Below are 26,240 nucleotides of genomic sequence, written 5' to 3' on the forward strand. Positions count from 1 at the left end.
AGTGCTATAAATCATACAATATCGGAATAAGCAGAAATACTGACAAGGTGGAAATATAGTAAGTCCATGAACTATTCAATATCAGAGTAAGCAGAAATACTGACAAGTCCATAAAAATATCATTGACCTCATCTAGGATATACGATGAAAAGACATAGCAAGCTAATGTCATATACTAAGAAAGGGCCTATAGCCTCACGCAAGGGCCTAATACATATCACTATGAGCCTCACTCTACATCACAATGGGTCGCAATACATGGGCCTAAAAATACACCTCATTGGGTCTTACCAAATGGGCCGAAAATACATCACAATGGGCCACGACATATGGGCTGAGTATACATCTCAATGGACTACGACCCATGGGCCTCAGATACAACAAGTGGGTCGCATCAATGGGCCGCACCGATAGGCCTCATATACATCAATCGGACCGCATCAATGAGCCTCATATACACAATAGGTGGGCGCTACTCATGGGCCTCAAATACATAACATGTGGGCCCTACAAATGGGTCTCACATGCATTAAATGGGCCATGCATCTGGGTCTCGAATACATTAAATGGGCCACGCATCATGTGCCTAATACATATCATAATGGCCTTGCCTATAGGCACTACAAGAAAAGGGGGCTTTAGCCTCAGTTTAAAACAGTGGCTAAAAAAGTTAAAAACTAAGGCTAAAGCCTTTAGCCTCGGTTTTGCCTCAGTTATCCAAACCGAGGTTGAAACCCCCGTGGCTAAAGGCTTTAGCCTCAGTTTTAGCAACCGAGGCTAAAATGACTTTTATAGCCTTGGTTCTTCAAGTGAGGCTAAAAGAACCTTTTTAGCTTCAGTTTTTACAAAATGAGGCTAAATCAAAATTTTAGCCTCCATTGTTTCCAACTAAGACTAAATCTAAATGTTAGCCTCAATTGCTTCCAACCGAAGCTAAATCTATTTTTAACCTCGGTTCACAACAACCGAGGCTAAATCCTTTAGCCACAGGAATTTCAACCTTAGTTCTCAACAACCGAGGCTAAATCCAAGCCTCGGTTACAAATTGAGGCTAAAAATGTTTAATTTTTTAAAATATTTATTTAAACTACTAATCCATTCATTCAATCCACTCATGAAACAATCAATCATGAAAGCCACAATACCAACAAAATAGTTAACAACAGTCTACTTAAAATTTTCAAAACAAACTCAATCAAACTGTTACACAACATTAGGTTCCACAAATATTTATATTCTTATCTCTTCTATAATCTCTCTTTTTTTTTCTCTGACTTTTCCTGTATCTGTTTTGAATCATCCGGTCTTTTATTGACATTTCTTTCATCTAGAAGCTCTTGTAAAAGGGTTTCTATAGCAGCATCAGATTTCTCTTAGGCATCTTTACCTACTAGATCCTCCAAACATTCCTGCCAAAGGAAGATAACCACTAACAACATTAAACTCAACCTTAATGAAGCGATTAAACTAAATCAATACAGACCCGCAAGAACTTCTTCACTAAGAATAACATAATTCCCCGGTAATCAATGGCAAAGATGGCCTCAAGCTCACGTTCCAACTGCTGCATGGCAGCAAGCTTCTACATAATCATTGCATCATAGCTACCCATCTGTAGGACAGCAACCTACTAATGAGACATCACTAAAATGCCATTTCTGTATTAAATATTCAACTAGAAAAAACTAACCTCCTTATATGAAGGCTGCTTTTGATTTTTGCTTATGTCTAATGCAACATTAGGTTGCGAATTAGGCAGCCCAAGAGTTTATCACTTTCTTCTCTGCATTTGTTATCTGCACTGCTTAAATAGCAAGAGAAAAGTTGTGATCTGAATATTTCAAAGATAATGATGTGAAACAAATAAAAGGGTATCCATTTCCCCATAAATCAATAATATTATTGACAAGTATATATCTTTCAGATTACTTTTGCTCAAGATGCATCAACAATTGTATGAGATGGCGACGAAGTGCAGGCAGAACATATGCTGGATTCTTTTCAGACAATCTGCCAGCAACTGATATAGCAAACTCTCGAACATCAAAATCCTATAACATGGAAAAAAGAAAAAAAAGAAAAAAAGATAGTGAACATGCCCCTATGTTCATAAACATTTTTCAAATAAAGATAACAGTTCAAATGCTCATAGAAGAGCCATTGGCAGGTTGTGCCAAAAATTATACCTCATCATTAAGAGCAACAAAGATAGCACTCAAACTATCAGCCTGTGCCAAAAATTCATCGAAACCTCCATTTCCATGCAGAGATAGAAAGACTGACTGACGAACACTAACATCAGCATCTGCAACAGCTGCAATTAGAAGTTTCTCCACAATCTGCAGAAAGCTCAGAGTTAATGATCAAGATGTACAAGCAAGACCATTTTGCAAGTACATATTTGATTCATAGAAGAACCTAAATAGAAGCATAAAAATTTACTTCACATAATCTTGCAAAGTTTTCATGACTTCGAAAAAAAAAAATGAGATAAAAATATCACTCTGAAAAGCTCCGAAAGCTGAGACATAACAGTGAAATTACAACCACACATTGCCTGAAGAAAATTTGAAACCTTCAAGTAGTAACAATTGGACAATGTTTCAGGTAAACCAAACCTCAAGCTTTGGTGCCTCCATAGGTTCTTGGAGGCATGGGTTGATGGGTAGCAGCTGGCATTGTGCATACTGCACCATCAGTTGATCCAAAATAACCAAAGCAACCATGGCTTCCACCATCGGCACAGCTGCAACACCAGCAAGCAATTGTTAACATGAATCTTCTTCCATGATGTTTAATTAGGTTAAATGTAGACCAAGAAAGCAAATGACAGATTGAATGACATGGGGGAGTTTCCCTGTGAAGGAAGTTTCTGAACAGACCTCGAGGGACCACACAAGGATCATAGCGTCCTCGTGCAATGAGTTCGGTCTTATGTCGGTCTCTGGTCACTGTATGTTGTTTCCTCTGCAAGTGTCGCATAACAAGTCTGATAAGGAAAAAAAAAATTAGCTGTCAGACTGACATAGTGTTCCCTTTTCAATCCATGCTGAATGTACAAGTGTTCTATCAGGGAGTCCAACTTACTGCAATTGTAGAAGTAGGCTTGAAAGCTATCCTCATGGTTTTCATTTCACCATTTGATATTCCACCCTACAAGAATTAGAAAAACAATAAAAAAATCATAGAAACCTAGGAAACACTTTACAGTTTGAATCTTAATGGACTGCTAAGAAAGGAAAGTAAAAAAGAAAGGAAAAGGGAACATGGAGACCCAGGAAACACTTTTCTTCTCTTGTGATGTTTATCTACCCATCAATGTTTCTTCTCTTGTAAGTTACTCTAGTCTTCTTAAAGATGAAAGAGCCCAGAGGACCTGTTTGGCAAACACCTAAAATTGAGTTCACTTCATTTTTGTTAATTGTAATCATGTACTAGAGACGATATTCTTGATAAGCAATAATCAAGATCTCTATTAAGAACTGTAATTAACCAAAATGAGATGAACTCATTTTTAGACGTCTACCAAACAGGCTTGGAAGCAACTGCAACCAAATGGAAGTAGAACATATAGAAATTGTTAAAAAAATGAATTTAAGCAAACAGATTCACAATTTTCTTGTGAAGTTAGATACAGAGAGGGCAAAGTCCTGTTTCGAGTGGAAGGCACACCTATTGCTGGGTGTGGGTCTACCGCCATTCACCACCAGACAGTTATATAAAAGAAATCTAATTGATCAGGACATGGGAAATATTGACACTAAGATTGCATGAAAAGAGGACACATTGGTGGAATCAAGTGTGAGACTTCAAATCTGAATACATCGGATGGTAAGTTAAAAAATGTAGCCCTTCAATTAATAGGAGAAAATTAAGTAAGAAAGAAATGCCCTACTTGATTAATGGCACAAACAACAAGAACATTCATATGGAACAACACTGAGTAGATTGTCTCTTTCAGTTGTCGCTGGTAAGGAAATAACATGGATGCTCCAAAGAACAGTCAGTAACCATATCACAGTTGTTGCCATCCAATCTCCTATTGTATTGGCATCGACGGGACATGAGATTGTTTTCTACTTTCTCAGCCTTTATCTCCTGTGCATAAGAATAAGATCTCTAGAATGATTGAGGCTTCTTCCCATGGTGGCCTCTAAATGAATAAGTCATACTTCCTTCACCTGAAATCTGCCATCGGTGCTTTTTCTTATTGAACATCCTGCCATCTGCATGGGTGATCTCTCCCGTCATGAACATTCAATTATCAGAATTTGACACAGAATGACAATGGTATCCATGACTGAGAAGGACACCATTTGGTTTGGTTTTGTCCCACTGAAAACCCAAAGAACTAATATCAGAACAGCCACATTCCTCATCATAATACAATGCAGATTCCTTATCATTCATGCTCAAGGCCACTGGCATGGAAGAGTCATGCTGTTGGTTGGGGATGTCAGGGAAAATGCTCTTGTTTGTTCCAAGGAAATCGTCCAATTCATAATCATTATACACACAATTGTTATACCGTTGACTTTGCTCGGATAAGGATCTGTTTTTCAGCCCCCATCCCGCGGACTTCCTCTTCTTGCTAGAATGCCCCGTAGTGCTGCTTTTATCATGCAATCCGCTTAACGTGGTATGCTTCTTTGATTGATCATTATCTACTACATCTGATAGAATTTCTCTATCAGCTCTTAAGGATTTCTGGCTGCAATTACCATAACTGTTTGCATCTTTTCCTTCTCCATATGACACGAAACTTTCAAGTTCAATTCTTCATTGAAATGGCTTTCTTGCAGATGCACCTTTACTCTTGTGTGTCTCTCTCGAGACATTTTCCATCCTTGCATTCATTGCCTTATTGCCTCTTGCAATGAAAATCATCCAAATCATCAAGATAAACCATAATGCTCTCAAGCAACTATATTGAACTAACTGGGTGTTATAGTGATACAGCCGCTTCGCCGGCTAGTTCCAATCCAAAACCAATCCGATCATACAGCCAGGAGTTGGGTCTGGGTTTTAGAACTGGTTCTAAGATCACCAAAAGAAGGTAAATGAAACAACAGGTAACATAGCATAGGTTATTTGGTTATATCTCAAACCAAACCAATCAAACTATCACCTATGAGAGTTTCATATAATCAGTCAATGAAAATCATTACTTTTAGTAGAGAGCAACTAAAACATGGATGTGGAAAATGATGCATCAAAGAAAATGATTCAAGACTGAAACATCATTGGATTCATTTGCTAGGACAGGTTATGCAGATGTCTTTCTTTCTTTCTTTCTTTCTTTTTTTTTTTTTTTAAAAAAATTTATCTGTTAGATTTAGTGCATGTCAGACAACAAAAATCAAAATACAACTTCTGATATTGGAAGGTTGAATCTATTCAATCTCCTGTGGGAGGACAAATTCTCTTGTGACCCAAACATCAATGCCAAAGGACTTTTGGAATTATAACATTGAGAAAGAAAAGGGAGAGACATATATGAACAACAACAAAAAAAAATTTTATGGCCAAGTGGTAAAAAAAAATGCAAGCAACTAAATTTTTAATAACAGACCAATATTACAATATTCCCATGACATGGTGACCTCTAGAAAATCTTTACTTGCCTAATTCAGATGCTTTCTTCATTGCAAGTTGAGCGAGTTTAGGAAATTATATATCTAAGTAAGAGCATAGGCCTTAAGATTGGGCTTCTTTGCTTTTAAGGAGACTTCATGAACTTTTATAAGGCTATAAAGCCATTCTCTCTATGTCACACTAATCAGGCTTTTATCTCTACATCACACCAGTAAGGCTTGAAGACCAGGCTTCAGGGTTCTCTCTACATCACATTAATCAGGTGTTAGGCCCGGGCTTCTTTTACTTTAAGACAGTCTGAAAACTCTGCTATTGAGAGCAGTAACAGCAGCCTTGTCTTGTACATCCATTGGTGTCACAACAATTGAATAGGAAAAGGCACGCACATTTTATAGATTTTGCATAATAACATCATTGGATGAAACACCATAACTCAAAATAGTGAATCTACTAAGTCAAATCCTAGTTAGGCTAAAGTCTACTGTTACACATATATTCTAATTGTCTTCAAGCCCCATATGATCCAAGAAACAGTAACAGCAAATACAAAATCTGGAATCTTGAGCTACTTCAACTGACCACACAATCTGTTTTCTTCTTCTCTATTGTTTCTACAACAGGATTTCCCTTCTCTGATTTCAGTTTGAATCTCTGTGTGTGTGTGTGTGTGTGTGTGTGTGTGTGTGTGTGTTTGTGTGTTATACACACTCTTGACACTAAGAAAGAGAAAGAAGAAGAAGCACAAACCTGCTGCCATTCACTCGACCGTTCCATCCAAGCAACAGAAGCTGATGGCAAGAAATCCCTCCCCAAGTCATTCCTCTGCTTGTAAAGAACTATCATCCTATCTGCTTCAGCAGCATTCCTTTCCATAATCCTCTCCATGAAACAAGCCTCAGGGACCGGATCTAACCCCTGAGAAACCCTAATTCTCCGAATCCTCGAAAAATCCATTCAATACTTCCCTAAATCGCCGCCTTCTGCCACATTCCTGCCAAACGTGGCCCTGCTCTTCGATCTGTGCCCACGGATCTCTGCTTCCTTCACATCCTCCTCATCATCCGCCTTCCTCGACATGAACCGGATCATCTCATCCCGCTCCTCAACGTTCTGCCGCAGCTTCTTGACACAGATCCGCAATTCGGCCTCCGATTTCTCCATATCCTCGATTCGGAGCATCGGATCACTGATTTTAACGATACTTACCTCGATCGAGAGAGATGTTCCGAACGGAAGGTAAAGATATTAGGAAGAGAGACAATTCGGTGGGGATGAATTGAGGTCGAGTGAGAAAAGCTAGCAGAGATGGAGTTTCACGAAGTGAGAGAGAGCTGTAGAATTCAATCGAAGCTGAGAAATGAAATTGGGGATTTCAGATATATAGGGTGGGGTAGCCGCGGATTAGCTACTGACAGGTCGACTACCGACGTCACCAACTTTTGCGGGCCCCACCGTGATGCACGTATTATATCCACACCGTCCATCCATTTGAAGAGATCATTTTAGAGCATGATCCAAAGAATGAGTCAGATCCAAACCTCTAGTGGACCCCACCAAAGAAAACAGTTTTCTCAAAAAGGAAAAAAATCAAGATTCTTAATTTTCTTTTTTAATTCAAATTTTTTCAAGATTATAAATTTGTTGAAATTTATCAAAAAAAATTAAAATTCTCAGTTTTTTGAAAATTATCAAAAATAAATAAATATATCAATTCTTAATAGTTTTAGAAATTCTTAATGTTTTTCAGAATTTTCAATTATTTGAAATTTCTCAATTTTTTAAAATTTTCCATTTTTTTTCAAGATTCTCAAATTCAAAATTCTTTTTTTTTTTTTCAAAAATTCTTAATTTTTTAAAAATTCTCAATTTTTTAAAAAAATCATACTTTTTCATAATTATCATTTTTTTATTCTTAATTTTTCAAAAAAAAAATTGTTAATTTTTTTAAAAGTTCTCAAAACTTTTAAAAATTCTTAGTTCTTAGAAATTTCAAAATTCAAATCTCTTCAAAACTCTCAATTTTTTTTTAAAAAACCCTCAATTTTTTAGCAATTGTCTCAATTTCTTTTCAAAATTCTCAATTTTTTCATAATTGTCAAAAATTTTAAAATTTATTAATTCTTTCAAGATTCTCAATTTTTTTTTTCAATATTCTTAAATGTATACTTTTAGCCTTAGTTAATATGCAAGTGAGGCTAAAAAGTAGACTTTTGGCCTCGGTTCCTATGCAACTGAGACTAAAAAGTGGACTTTTTACCTCGGTTCCTATGCAATTGAGGCTAAAAAGTAGACTTTTGGGATGACTCAAATTGAGAAATCCACTAGCTTGGATTTCACAGTCGGTGAGCATTCGTGATTTCATGAAGCTACACGTGAAAGTGCAAGCCATTTTATAAACATATGAGAACTCTCACACATATCATGTTAACATGTGTGGTGCGTTTGTATTCATGGACACTTGATTGTTGAAGTAGGACCGTTGGATATTTTTCATTTTAACCATCCAATAAATGTCCACCGATCCAGTCAAATAATCAAATATCACCATACACCAATTAATTTGAATTACAGGTATGCCATTTATATAATTTCTAAGTGCCTGCGTATCATCCATCACATTCTCCCAGAGTATCGAAGGTAGACTTTTTGCCTCGGTTCCTATGCAACTGAGGCTAAAAGGTAGACTTTTCGCCTTGGTTCCTATGTAACTGAGGCTAAAAGTATACTTTCCACCTTGGTTCCTATGCAACTGAGGCTAAAAAATAAACTTTTTGCCTCGGTTCCTATGCAACTGAGGCTAAAAGGTAGACTTTTCGCCTCGGTTCCTATGCAACTGAGGCTAAAAAATAGACTTTTTGCCTCGGTTCCTATGCAACTGAGGCTAAAAGGTAGACTTTGCGCCTCGGTTCTTATGCAACTGAGGCTAAAAAATGGACTTTTTGCCTCGGTTCATATGCAACTGAGGCTAAAAGGTAGACTTTTCACCTCGGTTCCTGTGCAACTAAGGTTAAAAAAATAGACTTTTCGCCTTGGTTCCTATGCAACTAAGGCTAAAAGGTAGACTTTTTGCCTCGGTTCCTATACAACTGAGGCTAAAAGGAAGACTTTTCACCTCGGTTCCTATGCAACTGAGGCTAAAGGAAGACTTTTCGCCTCGGTTCCTATGCCACTCAGGCTAAAAAGTAGACTTTTCGCCTCGATTCCTATGCCACTGAGGCTAAAAAGTAGACTTTTCGCCTTGGTTCATAAGCAACTGAGGCTAAAAGGTAGACTTTTTGTCTCGGTTCCTATGCAACCGAGGCTAAAAGGTAGACTTTTCGCCTCAATTCTTATGCAACTGAGGCTAAAAGGTAGACTTTTTGCCTCGGTTCCTATACAACTGAGGTGAAAGATGAACTTTTAGCCTCAGGTCCTTAGCAACCGAGGCTAAAAGACACATTTAGCCTCCATTTTTTCAACCGAGGCTAAAAAATTGTGGCTAAAGGCCTATTTTCTTGTAGTGAGGCCATGAATACATCACATTGGGCTGTACATATGGGTTATAAATACTTCATATTGGGCCTTATATAAGGGCCTCATATACAACACATCGGGCCACAACAACTACACCATTCATCCATCTATGAAGATCATTTTAGAGCATTATCATAACAATAAATCATATCAAAGGATCATTTGCACCATACCACAAATAACAGTGATGATAGAGATCAAAAGGTCAATTGGACCACATCACAAATAGCAGTGGAGACAGTGATTTTCACTGTACAAAATTTCACAGTGGCCATTATATCATGTATTAAGTCACAAGGACCTAAACCAACCTGAGAAACAAATATCATATTGGTCCAAAACTTCTATGACCCAAAGGGGTTTCAATGGTAGACGTCCAATCTCCACTATTTTTTGCAGTGTGATCCACTTGATAACTAGATCTATTTTTTTTGGTCTCAAACCTTGAGACGAGCTTACTAATAGAATGGGTGGTTGGATGCAACACATACATCGGACGTGGGCCCCATCGTCCAAGGTCTAGACGGTGAGGATGCCACACATATGACCTGGCTCCACTGTCCAGAGTACTGGACGGTGAGAGATACTCCAACCAATCACCAACAGGAGGGTCCCACATGGGCCACCTCATACATCTATATTAGATCATATGATATTAATATTATTATTATTATTTATTTAAAAGGTTCTCCAGCGTCCAGATGCCAATAGAATGGGTGGTTGGCTACAACACATACATCGGACATGGGCCCCATCGTCTAAGGTCTAGACGGTGAGGATGCCACACATGTGACCTGGCTCCACCGTCCAGAGTACTGGACAGTGAGAGATACTCCAACCAATCACCAATAGGAGGGTCCCACATGGGCCACCTCATACATCTATATAATATCATATGATATTAATATTAATATTATTATTATTTAAAAGGATCTCCAGCGTCCAGATGGACGGTCTGAACAGTTGGATAGAACCTATACATTTAGGGCCCTGAGGAGGGAGGGTGTGTGTGTGCCACACATATATAAGGTGGGGCCCACCCTCGCACGTGCAGCACGTGTGGGGTGGGTCCCACACGTCTAGCCAGTAGATGGATGGGATAGCTGAAATACATACATCATGGGTGCCCCATGCAGCACGTCCCAAATGGACGGTATAGATATGGAATACATACATAAAGGTGGGGTCTACACCCTATCTGGACAGCATGGATGCCACATGTGTGGGCCCCACATGGATGGCATGGATCATTTGAGAATGGCACATACCTCATTATCAGACCTAAGGAACTTGTTGACCAGTACAACAACTACATCAGCCAATCTGCTTCCCACACCATCCAAGATTTAATGGCGTGGATTAAGATTATACACTATAGTGGGTCGCTGCCTTTGGACGGCCTGGATCCACATACATTGGGTGGGCCAATCATATAAAGAAGGAGAGAGAGAGAGAGAGAGAGAGAGAGAGAGAGAGAGATAGAAACGTGAAGGGGATGGACCCCACCACTATTGGGGCCTCCCTATCCAATGCATACATCAAGATTGGTCCCACCATATGTGGGCCCTCAAATCATCAAAATCAACAAATAAGATCAGCCATCTCAAGATTCCTTCCTCCACCAATGAGTTATAGAGCTCCAAGGAATCAAGATTCAACGGTTAAGATTGAATTTGGAGGGTGGAGATGGGAGGTAAGAAGGTGGGCCGCACCTAGCTCTTTCTCATGGAGAGCTTGGACGTCCACCTCCCATAGTTTCTTAGGAGAATGAGTTTGAAATGGGGAAGAGAGAGAGGAGTGATGGATGGATGGAGTGGGTGTTGTAAGAAATGGAAATGGGAAGTATGAGTTGGTTTGAATTTGGTGTAAAGGTCGAATGGGTGGGGAGAGAGAGTGTTGACTTAGGGAAAAGAGGGAATGGGTGCATGTACTTGGGATAGGGTGAGGTGGCATTGGGGTATTGAGGGTATACTTGGCTTGATTGATATGACAGTTCGTAGAGATTCGCTCAGAATTCGCAACACGCGGTGTTTTTTCGAGATGAACGTGAGTCCATATCTCATGGCCTGGGTATTGCATCGACGCATGAAACGCGGTGATGGCACGATCGCAAGGGTACAAGTCTCAGGTCAAGCCAACTCTGGAATACGGGACATGACTTGGGATTGCGCGCAAACGCTAATAATAAATCACGGGTCACCGAAATTTGACCAGTAGGACCGCGGAGGCATACGGAACAGTATAGGCTAAGATATGGGTCTAACATTATAAGATTATTTACAACCAGTGGGGGTGAGTACACCTTCCTGTATGGTTTTTTTTTTTTTAAATATAGGAAACATGGATATGAAGCCAGGGGTGATCCAACTAATTCTAAAGTTCCATGGACTTGAATATGAAAGTCCATATTTACACATGAAAGAGTTTGATGAGATCATCGCCACTATATTTTCCTAATGTGTCTGAGGACAAGGTCAGGCTGAAACTCTTTCCCTTCTCCTTGAAAGAAAAAGTTAAGACGTGGTTGCACTCACTATGTCCACAATTTATTTGCAGATGGAACAACATGATAAAGGAGTTCATAAAGAAATTCTTCCCATATCATAAAATGAACACCCATAGAATGTTGATTATGAACTTCGTTCAAAAGGAAGATGAAACATTCTTCCAATATTGGGAGCGGTTTAAGGATCTTGTCAGTTCATGCCCACAACACAGTTTTGAAACATGGCACAGAACAAGTTTTTTCTATGATGGACTGACATCTTCCACGTGCCAAATGTTCGAGACTATGTGCAATGGGGAATTCATGACCAAAGATGTCAATAATGTGTGGGATTATTTTGACAAGCTTGTTGAAAACACACAATCATAGGACAACTCCTCTAGACCCAATGCCATTTCTAAGCCTACCTAATCAAAGGAGAGGGGTGGAATATACCTATTGAAAGAGGAAGATGATTGATGAGGTATAAAAAAATGATGAAGGAAGGATTGAAGCATAAGGAGATTGTGAGATAGAAAGAAAATTGGAAGAGAATGAGAATGAAATAGCTTAAGGGTGGTTTGTGTGGGTCTACGCAACCGATGTTTGTTCCGTAGGGCCGTACAACCGAAATAATAGTTACGCGGGTTTGCACAACAAAATACAGAAGAGGTTCTTTCTAAAAAGATCTAAAGCATTGAAGGGTGGGTCCCATGGCACCAAAATTGAGGTTCCACATGTGCGAGGGGCTATAAATACCCCCTCCCCTCCTTCATTTGGACGGATTGAAGATTTTGAATAGGAAGTAGAGTGAGGAGGAAGACTGAAGGTAGGAGAGGAAGTTCCAATGATTGCGCGGGTCCGCGCAACCAATATCCATTGCGCGGGTCCGTGCAACCAATCTGTCCTGCAGTCCATAAAGCTAAGAGGTTGACATGTTGCTGAAATGGCTAAATCTCCAGATTTCTTCTGTCTGAAAGCTTCAAGAGCAAGAAACCAGTAGAAGCGATATTCGAGTCATATTCCTCTTAAAGAGATGATCAAATCAATAGTCGAATGCTGCCGGATTTGATATTCTGACTTGAATATTTGAACTTTGTCAATTTATATATTCTAAATTATCTATCTTAGAATCAAGGGATGTTTGAGGATGCAAATGAACTCAGTACTAATAAAATATGATGATTGGCTTTCATACTCTCTCTATTATGTTTAGATAAGATAATATCCCAAATCGAATGCATTTGTTTCTTGTTCGAAACAAAATGGTGACTCTGTTAGGGACTTTTATCTTATTTAATAGTAACATTGGGAAAGTTATAGAGCTTTCATGATAATTTGCCATCTTCCCCTTCATCTCTAAGATAGATCATTTGATTCTTCAAATATTAACTATAGTTATGTTTCATGTCTGAAGGTTTCTGAATTTAACTACAAATTACAACCAATGGCAACTTCTGTAAGAAAAGTGAGCTTCCGTTTCACTCTAACTGGGTTCATGATAGAATATACACTGAACCAAACCCCATAGCACATAACTCAATTTCTTACAAGCGAAGATGACCCGAGTCGAGTGACAGATGGGCTTGTATCTGCTTCGCCTCAACCGCTGGAAGGCGATAAACGCTGGACTATTGTACTATCATGAAGGATGAAAGCAAGGAATGTAAGAAGCCCTAGAATGAATTTGCCTTCACCAAGAGTCAGAGGGCCGATAATGTGTAATACAACTAGGAAGAATCCTGAACTCACTCCTCCTGCGATATATCCTGAGCAAGTAGTTCCGCAGTTCGCATCGCGTGACTTTCCATCTTTGGTTGCCCCAAGGGTTAGATGGACAAGAGAGAAGAAAGGTAAAACATTAATGGTAAGCTCACCAATGCCCGTGTAGCCTTAGGCAAGTTCACTGATGCCTGTATCACCCCAATCGATCAATAACACTGGAAGCGTTTAGAAGTCAAATAAAACTCCACTCTTTCCTCTCTTCATAAGCCTTGTCACGTCAACATACTCTCGTCCCACTTTGACTATAGCTTCATCGAAAAGTAGAGAAGCTATAGTGTGTATGGCCGAGACAAATATGGAAAATAAGTCGACTATGGAAGATCATATCAATGAGATGGCAGGAGCACAAAGAGCACTAATGGATGAGTACAGAAATCTTAAAGAGGCTTTAGTGACTCTTGCGTATAATGTAGCCCAGATAGCGACTCCACCAATGATGGGAACAATGAATGGACAAGAAAATCAGCCTGAAGGCTCTCAACCACAAGGGGCAGGATCACGAGGGTCTGTTCTAACCAGGAGAACGTAACACAAGATGACGTGAGACAGGTCGTCGAAGAAGCTGTCATCATAGAAAGAGAGCGTGAAAATACTGGCCACTTCAGATATCAAACACCATTTCTAAGGGAGGTAGAAGATGTTCCGTTTCCAGCCAAGTTCAATCATCCAGATTTTCAGAAGTTTAATGGGGAAGGATCGCCAGAAGAACACTTAATGCACTTCATTACCAGCATGGGGAATTTTTCTATGATACCACAGTATTGCTTGCGATTGTTCGGGTCATCACTGACACACAATGCATTCCGATGGTATTCCAGCTTGGCTCCAGGGTCGATTCGTACTTGTGAACACACTATAGGATGCCTTTATGCCAAACTTCTTCTCTTCGGAGCGTGATGTTAGTATTACAGAATTGGCTTCCGTACGACAGAGAGAAGGAGAACCAATAGAAAAGTTTATTTATAGATGGAAACATTGGGAGCCTCGTGCAGGTAGTTGCCAGAAGAAAGGAAACAGGTCAAGATGTGCCTGAACTCCATAGAGACAAGAATCGTGTTTGGACTCACTAGCGCCGACATCAGAACTTTTCGTGATTTGGCCACTAAAGCTCATGCTTTAGAATTGATGACTCGTAAGATGCTAGCATTTCACCATGAAATAGCTAGGAGAACACCTAGTAGGATGTCCATAAACACCGTCGATCGTGACAAGAGAAGCAAAGATACATGGGATTCCAAGGAAAGGAGGTCAGAACGAAAAGAAGAATGGAATCAGTCAAGAAACAGATATATCGGAAAGAGACCCAGGATGTTTAATTCTCACGAGGGGTTCACATTCGACAGAGAGGATGTCATTCCTATGATGAACCAACTGTTAAAAGCTAGCTCGATAGAGTTACCAGAACCTAAATGCCCTGAAGATGTGGCAAGAACCAAAGAGAGAGATTTTTGCTGCTACCATCGCCTAGTAGGGCATCCAATGGAGAATTATTATACATTGAAATGTATAATACAACGAATGATAGACAAGGGTGAAATAGTAATGGGTGGAGAAAAAGAAAGGGGTACGATGGCGACAGTGAATATGATTACAACCGAGCAATTATCAGAAGAGAATCCTCAAATGGTTGAACATCCTGAAATGGCTCCGAAGTAGATGGAAGACAAGGGGCAGCCGACAATAAACAGTTTGCAGGAGATAAACCTGGGTACTGAAGAAGAGCTAAGGAACACATTCATTAGTGCTGGTCTTTTTGAGTAAGAGTCTGAGAAGTATGTTCAGCTCCTCAAGGAAAATAAAGATGTCTTCACTTGGACGTATGCAGAGATGCCAGGTTTAGTACCTTTCATGCCAATGCACCGATTAAATATCTCTAAAGAGAAAAGGCTGGTTAAGCAAGCGCAAAGGTGGTTTCATCCAGACTTGGTTACCCTGATAGAAGAAGAAGTAAATAAGTTGATAAAGGTCAAGTTTATCAGGGAGGTTAAATATCCCAAGTGGATATCGAATATTATCCCCGTGAAAAGAAAAACAGACAAGTCAGGGTGTGTGTTGACTTTAAAGATCTGAATAAAGCCTGTCCAAAATATGATTTTCCTATCTCGATCACTGAATTACTAATTGATAGTATGACTCAGTATGCTATCATGTCCTTCATGGACAGCTATGCAGGGTATAATCAGATTAAAATGGCACCTAAAGATTAAGAAGCAACTGCATTCAGAACGTCGCTTGGAATTTATTGTTATAAAGTCATGTTGTTTGGTCTCAAAAATGTTGGAGCAACATATCAGAGGGCAATGCAGAATATCTTTCAAGACATGACGCATAAGCATGTTGAATGCTATGTAGATGAATTGGTGGTCAGGTCAGAAGATCATTAGGAGCATTGCGAACATTTGGCATCAGTTTTCCATCAGCTCAGAAAGAAACAGCTGAAGATGAATCCAGCTAAATGTGCATTTGGAGTATCTTGAGGTAAATTTCTCAGTTTTGTTATCTAGCATAGGGGCATTGAGATCAATCCAAGGAAAGTCCGAGTTATTCAAAATATGCCGCCACCAAAAATGTTAAAGGAATTGAAAAGTTTGCAAGGAAAGTTGACATACATTTGCCATTTTATTTCAAATCTAGTAGGGAGATGTCATCCGTTTTCCCATCTAATGAAGAAAGATGCATAATTTGTGTGGGACCAGGCTTGTCAGAATGCGTTTGACTCAATCAAAGAATTGCTGAAACAACCGCCAGTATTGACAACTTCAATAAAAGGGAAGCTGTTGATTTTGTATATATGTGCGGCTGAGAATTCTTTAGGAGCTTTATTGGCTTAGGTAAATGAAGCTAGGAAAGAAACTGTTCTTAATTATTTACGCCAAACTCTGATGGGTGCAGAATGTAACTACTCCTCAATCGAGAAAGAGTGTCTGGCATTGATATTTGCGGTTCAGAAATTGAGACGTTGTTGTCTCTCCCATGATATAACTTTGATCTCAAGAGCAGATCCGATAAAGTTTTTGATAACAAGACTGATGTTGTTCGGAAGATTGGTCAAATGGATGTCGTTACTTTTAGAATATACTATTATGTATGAGCCGGCAAAAGTAGTAAAAGGACAAGCAGTGGCGGACTTCCTTGCAGTGCACCCTGTAGCAGAATGCGAAACCATCAGTGATGACTTTCAGGATGAACAAGTTATGCTGGCTGAGTCGGAAAGCCCATGACAGATGTATTTTGATGGTACTGCCCGAGCATTAGGACCGGGGGCAGGAGTGATATTCATTACTCCTCAAGGTGAGTTATTATTGTACTCCTTCACGTTGGGTACTACATGCACAAATAATGAAGTTGAGTACAGAGCCCTTATCATTGGAATGGAAATGGCTCAAGGAATGGAAATCAAAACACTACATATCTTCAGGGATTCTAAATTAATTATAAATCAATTGACGACTGAATTCAGGGTAAGAAAGCAGGAACTTTTGCCATACTACCAAAAAGCACAGCAGTTGTTAGAACAGTTCTGTCATGTTGAGATCAAACATCTACCGTGGTCTGAAAATGCAAAAGCAGATGCTTTGGCTAGTTTGGCAGCTGCTCTGTCTCACCCGAATCGAAGCTCTCTGTAAGTAACTATAGAAGAAAGAAGGTTTTTACCATCTCCAGAGATCATCGAAGAAATCGTCGAAACACTCCCTATATCGTGTTTAGAGATAACGAAAAATGATTGGCGTCAGCCCTTCATCGATTACCTCAAGTATGATATCCTGCCAGAAGATCCAGCGTAAAGACAACAAATCAAGCAATGGTCAAATAGATTGATCATATGCAGCGAAGTATTATACAGAAAATCTTAGAATGGAATTTTGCTACATTGATTAGATGAAAATGAAGTGGGCCAGACATTGCAAGAAGCATACTCTGGGGAATGCGGGGCACATGAAGCTGGTCGAAATCTATTCCAAGAATACATCGAATGGGGTATTATTAGCCCACCATGTTTAAAGACGCGATAGATTATGCCATGCGGTGTCATGAATGCTAAATTCACGGCGATGTTATGCACTTTCCTCCAGAAGACCTGCATCAATCAATCGCCTCTTGGTCCTTTTCAGCTTGGGGACTTGACGTCATTGGTCCTATAAATCCGCCTTTGTCTAAAGGAAAGCAATAATATCTTAGCAGCAACAGATTATTTCTCCAAGTGGATAGAAGTAGGTGCTTTACGCAATGTCAAATAGAAAGATGTGGTCAATTTCATCCGGCATGCAATAATATACCGCCATGGTATCCCGAAGAAGATTGTTATAGATAATGACACTCCCTTAAAAAACTGAGGCATGGAAAAGCTGTGTCAGAAATTTGGTATTCATCATTCGTTTTCAACACCTTACTATCCACCAGCCAATGGATTAGCAGAGGTGTTTAATAAAACGATAGTCAGGATACTAAAGAAAACAGTGACAGGGAACAAGCGTGATTGGGATGAAAGATTACAAGAAGCTTTATGGGCATATAGAACTACTCATCGGACAGCAACAAGAGCGACACTATATTCGCTAGTGGTGTAGAAGTAGTTATACCGATTGAAATACAAGTAGCATAACTCAAAGTAGCAGTGCACCAATCCATAACAGACGATGAAAATGCAAAGATAAGGCTGAAAGAGTTAGATTAGCTTGATGAAAAATGCCTGGCAGCCCAACAGTGATTACAATTGTATCAGGCAAAGATATCGGCCGCTTTTGATAAACGTGTTAGATATCGCTCTTTTAAAAAAGGGGATATGGTGTTGATGTTAAAAAGACCTATAGTAGTCACCCATCAAACAGGGGGCAAATTTGAGCCTAAATGGGATGGGCCTTATATAATAAAAGAAGTATATTCTAATGGCGCATATAGAGTAGTGGATTAGGATGGACAAGGTATCAATATACTGATCAATGCTCGTTTCATCAAGAGATATCGTCCCTAAAGATGCTACTGATTTTGATCTAGAATATTATCAGCATAATGATTCTATATCAAAAGGGGGCAAGAATGATCATGACCATGTCTATGTAGTGTCAGATGAATGAATAAAGAATAAATTTGTGAGCATATTAAGACTACATATTAACAAGTATTGTGAAAAGAAAGTGACCATCGTCATCATTAAGTGAGCTCTACAAAATTCTGCTAAAATTGGTATTGTCACCAAGCTGATATATTATGAACAACATAGACGGATCCTCTTAAAGATATTATCAGAAGTGGTGATATATCAATCTCAGTCAGAGATGTCTATCATTCTCACAACAACGATGATCACACTTATTATTATCTTTTAAGGCATTTTAAGGCGGTCTAGCTAAGCCCTAAAAGGGCCAAGCTTTAAAAAGGCCAGCTACTCATATGACCTGTCATTTTCGCCATTCAGGTGGTAATGAGAAGCCAGTGGCCACAAAAAGCCCGTGAAGGCCATCATATGCATACCCATGTGGGCAGCTGATGAGCCAGTGACTAGAAGCCTAAAAGGCTAAAAGCTCCTCAACAGTTAGTCATGCATGAGACCAATGTCGTCTGTATAGCTTTCCAGCAGTGTTATGGGGAATGGAGGAAAATGCCCTCCCATGAATGGGCTCAACTTTGTAGATGAAGAAAAAGTGGGCCGTAGTGTGAGCTCTTTAGCCATGTCCATAGATAGGCCAACCATGCGTAAGACCCCCCCCAGATCTTTAGTTTGATTTCAGTACTAACTCATAAGGAAGGGATTAAACCTACTCATTAATAGACTGGTGGCCCTAGATTTGGTACACCAAAGGTCACCTTGCGAGCTCTGTGAACTCTAGAGAGTTACTGTGGCCAACCTTGTGTGTAATTCCAACTGAGTTCACAGCCCCGACAACTTCACTGGGCCCCTCTGATGGATCGCTGTTTGTGAACTCCCCATGTTGTGAGAAATCCAGTGAACTCCTAAGAGTTACAGAGACTATCATGTAAGACCCGACTCCACTACTCAAGAGTTTAAAAAACTGCGTGGGTTCCACTACTTAAGAGCTTAAACTACGTGTAACTAACTAAATTGAAAATTAGCGCCGCCAATTGAAAAAAATCATATAGGAAATCCTACACTAACAAGCATAAAATGTTGATGCCTTATAATTAGTTCTTCATTAAATATTATGACGAGACTATTGCATAGATAGATATGTTTGAAATTTGTCATGAATTGGAAATTTATGAATACTCCAATGTTGTCAATAATGTGAGTTGGGGAAAAAATTGCATGTAAATAAACATATATATAATACTGAGGTTATGTAAGAATATATGGCTGTATATTCTTACAATTGAAGTATGTTAAGACATGTCAATCATTTGACATAACAACAAGAATCACAAAGTTTCATATGCAAATTATTCAATGTTTGGTATCTTTTAATCTAAAGTCAAATATTTCAGAATATATTTATTCTTCCAAAGAAGACAAGTCTTCGATGATAATATGCTTATCCTTCCGAGGTGAATGACGATGGCTTGACATTTCCTGCCTTTCTGATGAAGGAGAACTATCACATAATATCTGCAAAGGCAAAGGAGGATGGAACTGTAAGGGATCGTCATTCTTTGCAGGGAATTCATGAGTATTCGTCAGAGGAGTACCAAAAGCTATCCATCCTTCAAGAACATCAGCAGGCTTTGCTTCATAAATGACGTCTTCTAAAGAGATCCTTCTACCTAGTTGATCTGGGAAGGGGGAGGACTCGTTTCTTCAAAATAGTCGATGCCCAGATCTTTCTGACAATCCCTAAGGCAAGGAGGGGGAATCCACATGGCATGATCTACGGAATGATAATTATCCACCAAGTAATGCTGGTGAACCCACCATCGCATCCAGCAGTAAGAAGCGCTAACCAGATAATTATAGCCAGGAATTATGAAATGTGATCCAGTCTAAATGATCAAGAGCTGCTTCCATATCAAGGCCCAATTATATGGCCCAATGCCATAATTTCTAATCACTCTTGTGACAATATCACGAGTCTCATGAACGGCTTGATCAAAGCCAAATTGGGGAGCAAATCTACTGGGGTAGTATGGTTCATGCCAAAATATGCTATATTCTCTCCATGAAAGAGTACTGGATCTGATAGAAACAAGGAAGGAATGTTCATTAAATGAGATAGAATCATCATCAATAGCGTCCACATCTTCAGGATAGCTGGTTAATGGAAATTGGTAAAAGTCAATGGGATCATTGGTTTTTATTCTTCTAGAAATCCATCCACTTGATTCCTTAATCATATCTCTTAATTGAAAATGTTGGAGAGGAAGCCGATCGGGGTTCGAGTATGCCCTTCCAGAGTCCGCAAACATCCAAGGAAAGTATGCTCCTAGCCAACCTACGTAGATATGTCAAGGATCACAGACAGAAAAGGCTTCAGGAATAAGATCATTTTAACCAGAAATGACATCTTCGAAGGCACGATAGAGAGAACACAGAACCGAGGGAGCTAGGGAATATTTCAGGCCTTCTGCCATTGCTCATGTGACTATGAAGAACGAAGGCCTAATAGTATTCGCTTTATTAAGATTAGGGAATATCACTAAGCTTAACTAGTAAACAAGAAAGGCAGCTAATTCACAGGAAGGACTGTATTCCGTAGAATGTTCTATTTTCTTACGGATGTCTTTGAGTTCTAAATGGTTGTGACCTACAAAGCTGTCAAGATGAAGACGCAATACTTCAACAAAATTATTCATTAATGGGATTATAAAAATAGAAGTTAAGAGGAAATGAATATACCACAATTTTTTAGAAAAATGAGCCAACTATTCAAGAGAAGAGACGCGATCCGGATGAGAGAAGGCAGCCAGTGCACTAAAAGTTCAATAGTAGTTCTAGAAATTTTGGATATACCTCCTCCCACAGATGCAAGAGCAAGCTCTTCATTAGAGGGTATATATGCATCAAAGATATCACCCATGATGGGAAGGCCTGCTATACAAAATAAATCCCATAAAGTGATGCTCATTTCACTTAGGGGAAGATGAAATGAGTTGGTGGATGGGGATCAATGACCAAGAAAGCATCTGAGGATAATAGCATTTGTACGAAAGTGTTCCAATGTGGTTGTAATTACATCAGAAAGCATAATCTACTCCAGTATGGTAGAATGTTTCTGAATGACAGCACGAGCCTAAGCACTGTAAAACTCATGGATAGACTGTAGGCCTGTAACTGCAAATCTCCCTGTACTCTAGGGAAATCTCTCAAGAAAGAAGAGTTGCTGAGCTGTTTCAAAGTAGTGGAAAGGGGAAGGTTGATGAGGATCACAATGTGGACGTAAAAATCTCATCTTGTGAATTCTACCTGCTCTTTGACAAAGCCTATTTTCTCCTAGATATCCTGTCAACATCCTCGGTTCTCTCGTGACCCAGTCATTCACTAAGATAAAGGTATTTTGTTGGTCAAAGGGTTCATAGTGTAAAATTGACCAGTGACGCCGTAAAGTGATAGGGATAATGATTTGATTACTAGTGAAAGGGTTATGGAGATCTAAGATTTCTTCATTTATCTCCACATGATTCCAAGAATGATGAAGAGGTTGCTTCAACCTAGAAGAGGATGAACAGTTCTTTCTTCTAGAAGAGGAAGCTAGAGAACGAGCCATGATGGATAGGGAATTAAGGGCTTGAAGGGAGTTGAAGAAAAGGTTCAAAGAAAAGTTGAGAAATTATTTAAGTCCTGGTTGTGCGGGATTGCACAACTGAAGTCCTTTGCGTGGGACAGCACAAAGGCTAAGAAGCTTTGCGCAAGTAGGGATCTGTTGCGTCGGTTCGTGCAAGTGAAGTTCGTTGCGATGAAAAATCACAAAGGAGCAGAGATTCGCTATAATGTAAATGTGTGGAAAGTGACTAAAGAGATGGAGTATTTATAGGACTTGCGGTCGAGTGCAGTACATGAGTTTATGTTGCGCGAGTCTATGCAAACCCTATCAGGGTGATTATTTTTTATCCTTTTCTTTGATTTTGGGGAAACAAACAAAGGATCAAGGGGGCATCTGTTGAGGCATAAAAAATGATGAAGGATTGAAGCAGAAGGAGATTGGGAGATAGAAAGAAAATTGAAAGAGAGGAGAATGAAATAGCTTAAGGGTAGTTTGCACTTGTCCGTGCAACCGATGTCCATTACGTGGGACCACACAACTGAAATAATAGTTGTGTGGGTTCGCACAACGAAATACAGAAGAGGTTATTTGTAAAAAGATCAAAAGCATTGAAAGGTGGGTCCCATGGCACCAAAATCGAGGTTCCACACCTGTGAGGGGCTATAAATACCCCCTCCCCTCCTTCATTTGGATGGATTGAAGATTTTGGAGAGGAAACAGAGTGAAGAGGAAGACTAAAGGCAGGAGAGGAAGTTTCGATGGTTGCGCGGGTCCGCCCAACCAGACCACCCTGCAGTCTGTGAAGCTAAGGGACCGACATGTTGCCGAAATGGCTAAATCTCCAGATTTCTTCTGTCCGAAAGCTTCAAGAGCAAGAAACCAGTAGAGGCGATATTCGAGTCATATTCCTCTTAAAGAGATGATCAAATCAATAGTTGAAATGCTGCCGAATTTGATATTTCGACTTGAATATTTGAACTTTATCAATTTGTACATTCTAAATGATCTATCTTAGAATTAAGGGATGTTTGAGGATGTAAATGATCTCAGTACTAATAAAATATGATGATTGTCTTTCATACTCTCTCTCTCTCTCTATTATGTTTAGATAAGATAATTTTCCAAATCAAATGCATTTGTTTCTTGTTTGAAATATTGATATAAATATCAAAGTGGCTAATCTTACTAGGAAACTCGAGGCCATATAACTCAAGAAGGATAAGGATAAGGAAACTGTTTTCGGTATTGAAAAAGGAAAGCTTAATAGTCCTAGAGAGTAGGTGAATAGGACTGCCAAATAAAAACTTAAGATAGAAATAATAAATAAATCAGAACAAATCACAAATCTCAATAGCAATAGTATTGAAAAATTGATTCAAACATAGTTCGTAGGAAAACCTTACACCAAAAATAAAGTTTTTGGTAGGACAACCTGATTTGACGAACGTTCATAAGGATCAAAGCTTCAAACCAAGCAAGAGATGTAAAACATATCTATTACAATCATTCACCAGTGCAGTAATGAAGTTACAATCATTCACCATATATATAAAAATTAAACATTCACCCCAACACCAGGAGTTATAGTGGTTTGATGTGTACACCAAATGTTCTCAAACAATCACACCTACTCCACTCCTAATAATCACAACCCATGTGTTATTGGCATTCACAAAAATAAGATTTTCACAGGTTCACCTTAAAACCTTATATAGTTGTGATTTTAGAAGGGCTATCACAAACAAAAACCCCACACTAAGATTTTCTAACTATCTCAGCCAAAACCAACACATGCGATTTTCTAGCTATCTCCAAGAAACCAAAATACTAAAGAAATAAAATTGCACTTATCTTCACTTTGAAGACATTTTTCATGCAGCCTGTAGAACCGCTTCGCTTGAAGTAGAATGTTCAATGTTTAGTAACACAAATAAGGGTTCTAGGTTCTAGATTGATTTTAAATTTATTGAAACCAAAGGCTACTTTTTGAATTTCTTAAGATCTCAAAGAAGAGTGATTACTCTCTTTAAAAAGTAAGATTCATGAAAAGAGATCAAGGAATCAAAAGAAAAAGTTATATAAACAAAACATGAAAATACCATAGAATAGCTTGAAGATAATGGGGACTTCTCTCTCTTATGGTGAAGCCTTTTCTTAGTAAGAATGATTAATTTCGGAATGAGATAAGGCCTCTATTTACAGTTAGAAATGTTGTTGCTTCGACTTGTCTAAGGTCTCGTTCGACTCGTCTAAGATCCAACAAAATTTCAAATTTTGGGCGTAATTGGATAAAATTGTTCTTCGACTGGTCGAAGGCCCTGCTCGATTGGTCGAGGGCCATGCTCAACTAATCGAGCATGGGCTTTGACTAGTTGAGGGTGTAAAGATATAATTGCTGGATTTCGAGTCGAGCAACCCTCAACTGGTCGAAGGTCCTCTTCGATTAGTTGAGCAGTCTGCTCAACTGGTCTCGAAACCACCAGAAATATCCGTTTTTATATTTCAAACTTGGACTGGTCAAAGTTTATCTTAGGCTGGTCGAGCCACAGCTTAGACTAGTTGAACCAAGGCCTAGACTAGTTGACCTTAAGCCTAACCAAAGTATAAAAACCTATATAAGTTAATTTTTTTGAAAGCACGTAAGTCTAAGGTCTTTCTAAGGTCTAATATACCTGAGAAGACTGGACATTTAAGTGTAAAGCTTGAATCTTTTTCTTGAATCTTCAATAAAGCATAGATGATCTTATACTCGAAGTGAAGTCGATGGTGGAGCTTGATCTTCTACTAGAAGTGTAGTAGAACTTGAACTTTCCAAATTCATGACTTGTACTAAAGCTTGCACTTTCCAACTTCATGATTCACTTAAAGGTGAACTTTCCATCTTGATTCACTTGAAGGTGATCTTTTCATCTTGATTCACTTGAAGGTGAGCTTTCAATCTTGATTCACTTGAAGGTGATCTTTCCATCTTGATTCATATTAAGTGAACCATATCATAAGCTGTTTTGTCCCATCGAATTTGACAAACAAGTGTGCTTTATTCATTATAACACGTATAGGTATTTGTGCTTGCAATGTTCATACAACTGAAAATTGTCCAACAATACCTGCTTTTCAAGAAATTTTAAATGGGCATCGAATGCCATAAACAAATACTCAAGAACTTTCAAAGGAACCACCTCAAACACATACAACTGCTGGAGAAACCATCCAAATTTCAGTTGGAGGAATGGGAAAACTGCTACTCCTTAAGGGATCATTAACCAATTTTTGGATCAAAGGAAACCTCAAGAGGACCCTGTACTAAAGCATATTCAAGACCAGGAGCTATTTAACTAGGATATCAAATCAACAATGGAAATGCTTATATCATCCATTCAAAGAATAGAGTCACACTTAGCAATTGGGGGGAAAGGGATGCTTCTAGCTCAACCTCTCCCCAATCCAAAGCCACAATGTGAAATTAGTGACACAAGCTCTTCACATCAGATGAAGCAAGCTAAGTCTATCACCACTCTTAGAAGTTGGAAGATAATTGACAATTCTATTTTGATAAGTTCTAAAAAGTCTAAGGACCTGGAAGTAGATGAGATTGATAGACCTAGCAATGCTCCACATGAATTAGAGCCCGAACTTCAAAGTAAAGCAATTGTGCCATTCCCCCAATGGTTGGTTGCACTAAAACCTCTCTCTAACTCTTAGGACATTCTAGAGGTGCTTAAACAAGTGAAGTTCAACATTCCTCTACTAGATGTCTTTAAACAAATACCTTCATATGCCAAATTTCTGAAAGATTTATGTACGACCAGAAGACGACAAAATATTCAAAAGAAAATCTTTTTAAGAGAAAAGGTGAGTGCCATCCTAAATAACATGTGCCACAAAATACAATGATCCCAGTAGCCTAACCATCACTTGTGTAATTGGGAACTACTGGATTGAGCACGCGCTTCTTGGCTTAGGAGCGAGAGTAAATTTGATTCCTTACTCGGTCTACGAACAACTGGATTTGGGAGAATTAAAACTCAACTGGACCACATTATAACTTGTCAATCGCTCAGTTCGTATACCGAGAGGGATAATTGAGAATGTATTAGTTCATGTTGACAAATTCTACTATCCACTAGATTTTATCATCCTGGATACCTAACCCATTGTGGATATGAGCACTCAAATTCCTATGATTCTTGGTCGCCCATTCCTTACCACAT

General features: G+C 39.1%; 1 protein-coding gene and 1 non-coding gene across 7 annotated transcripts; both read right to left on the bottom strand.

Annotated features, from left to right (window-relative positions):
• Positions 1 to 1,052: 1,052 nt before the first annotated feature.
• Positions 1,053 to 7,016, bottom strand: LOC131251374 (chorismate synthase 1, chloroplastic-like). Of its 6 annotated transcripts, none has more exons than XM_058252055.1 (9): positions 3,896 to 3,960; positions 3,088 to 3,153; positions 2,883 to 2,967; positions 2,619 to 2,746; positions 2,187 to 2,339; positions 1,930 to 2,020; positions 1,691 to 1,796; positions 1,484 to 1,612; positions 1,053 to 1,409 (listed from the first exon to the last, which is right to left on the bottom strand). In XM_058252055.1, the coding sequence occupies exons 1-6, from the start codon at positions 3,926 to 3,928 to the stop codon at positions 1,946 to 1,948; spliced, it is 540 nt and encodes a 179-aa protein (XP_058108038.1). In that variant the 5' UTR covers positions 3,929 to 3,960; the 3' UTR covers positions 1,053 to 1,409; positions 1,484 to 1,612; positions 1,691 to 1,796; positions 1,930 to 1,945. The 6 variants fall into 6 exon arrangements, with proteins under 6 accessions (XP_058108038.1, XP_058108037.1, XP_058108035.1 ...); XM_058252054.1 differs by having other exon boundaries at positions 1,691 to 1,801; XM_058252052.1 differs by having other exon boundaries at positions 1,930 to 2,051.
• A 4,706-nt stretch (positions 7,017 to 11,722) lies between these two features.
• LOC131252358 (small nucleolar RNA R71) lies at positions 11,723 to 11,829 on the bottom strand. The gene has a single exon (XR_009174383.1). It is a non-coding gene; the product is annotated as a small nucleolar RNA R71 (small nucleolar RNA).
• Positions 11,830 to 26,240: the final 14,411 nt, after the last annotated feature.

Source organism: Magnolia sinica, chromosome 7, assembly GCF_029962835.1.
Source record: "Magnolia sinica isolate HGM2019 chromosome 7, MsV1, whole genome shotgun sequence".
Lineage (NCBI taxonomy): Eukaryota > Viridiplantae > Streptophyta > Magnoliopsida > Magnoliales > Magnoliaceae > Magnolia > Magnolia sinica.

Excerpts from the sequence above, each read along its gene's own strand:
- LOC131251374 (XM_058252051.1), bottom strand. The coding sequence starts at position 3,928 with ATGAATGTTCTTGTTGTTTGTGCCATTAATCAA. Across the intron at positions 3,154-3,895 it reads TTGTTTGTGCCATTAATCAA|GGTGGAATATCAAATGGTGA; the intron begins GTAGGGCATTTC and ends TAATTCTTGTAG. Across the intron at positions 2,052-2,186 it reads TTGTTGCTCTTAATGATGAG|GATTTTGATGTTCGAGAGTT; the intron begins GTATAATTTTTG and ends TCCATGTTATAG.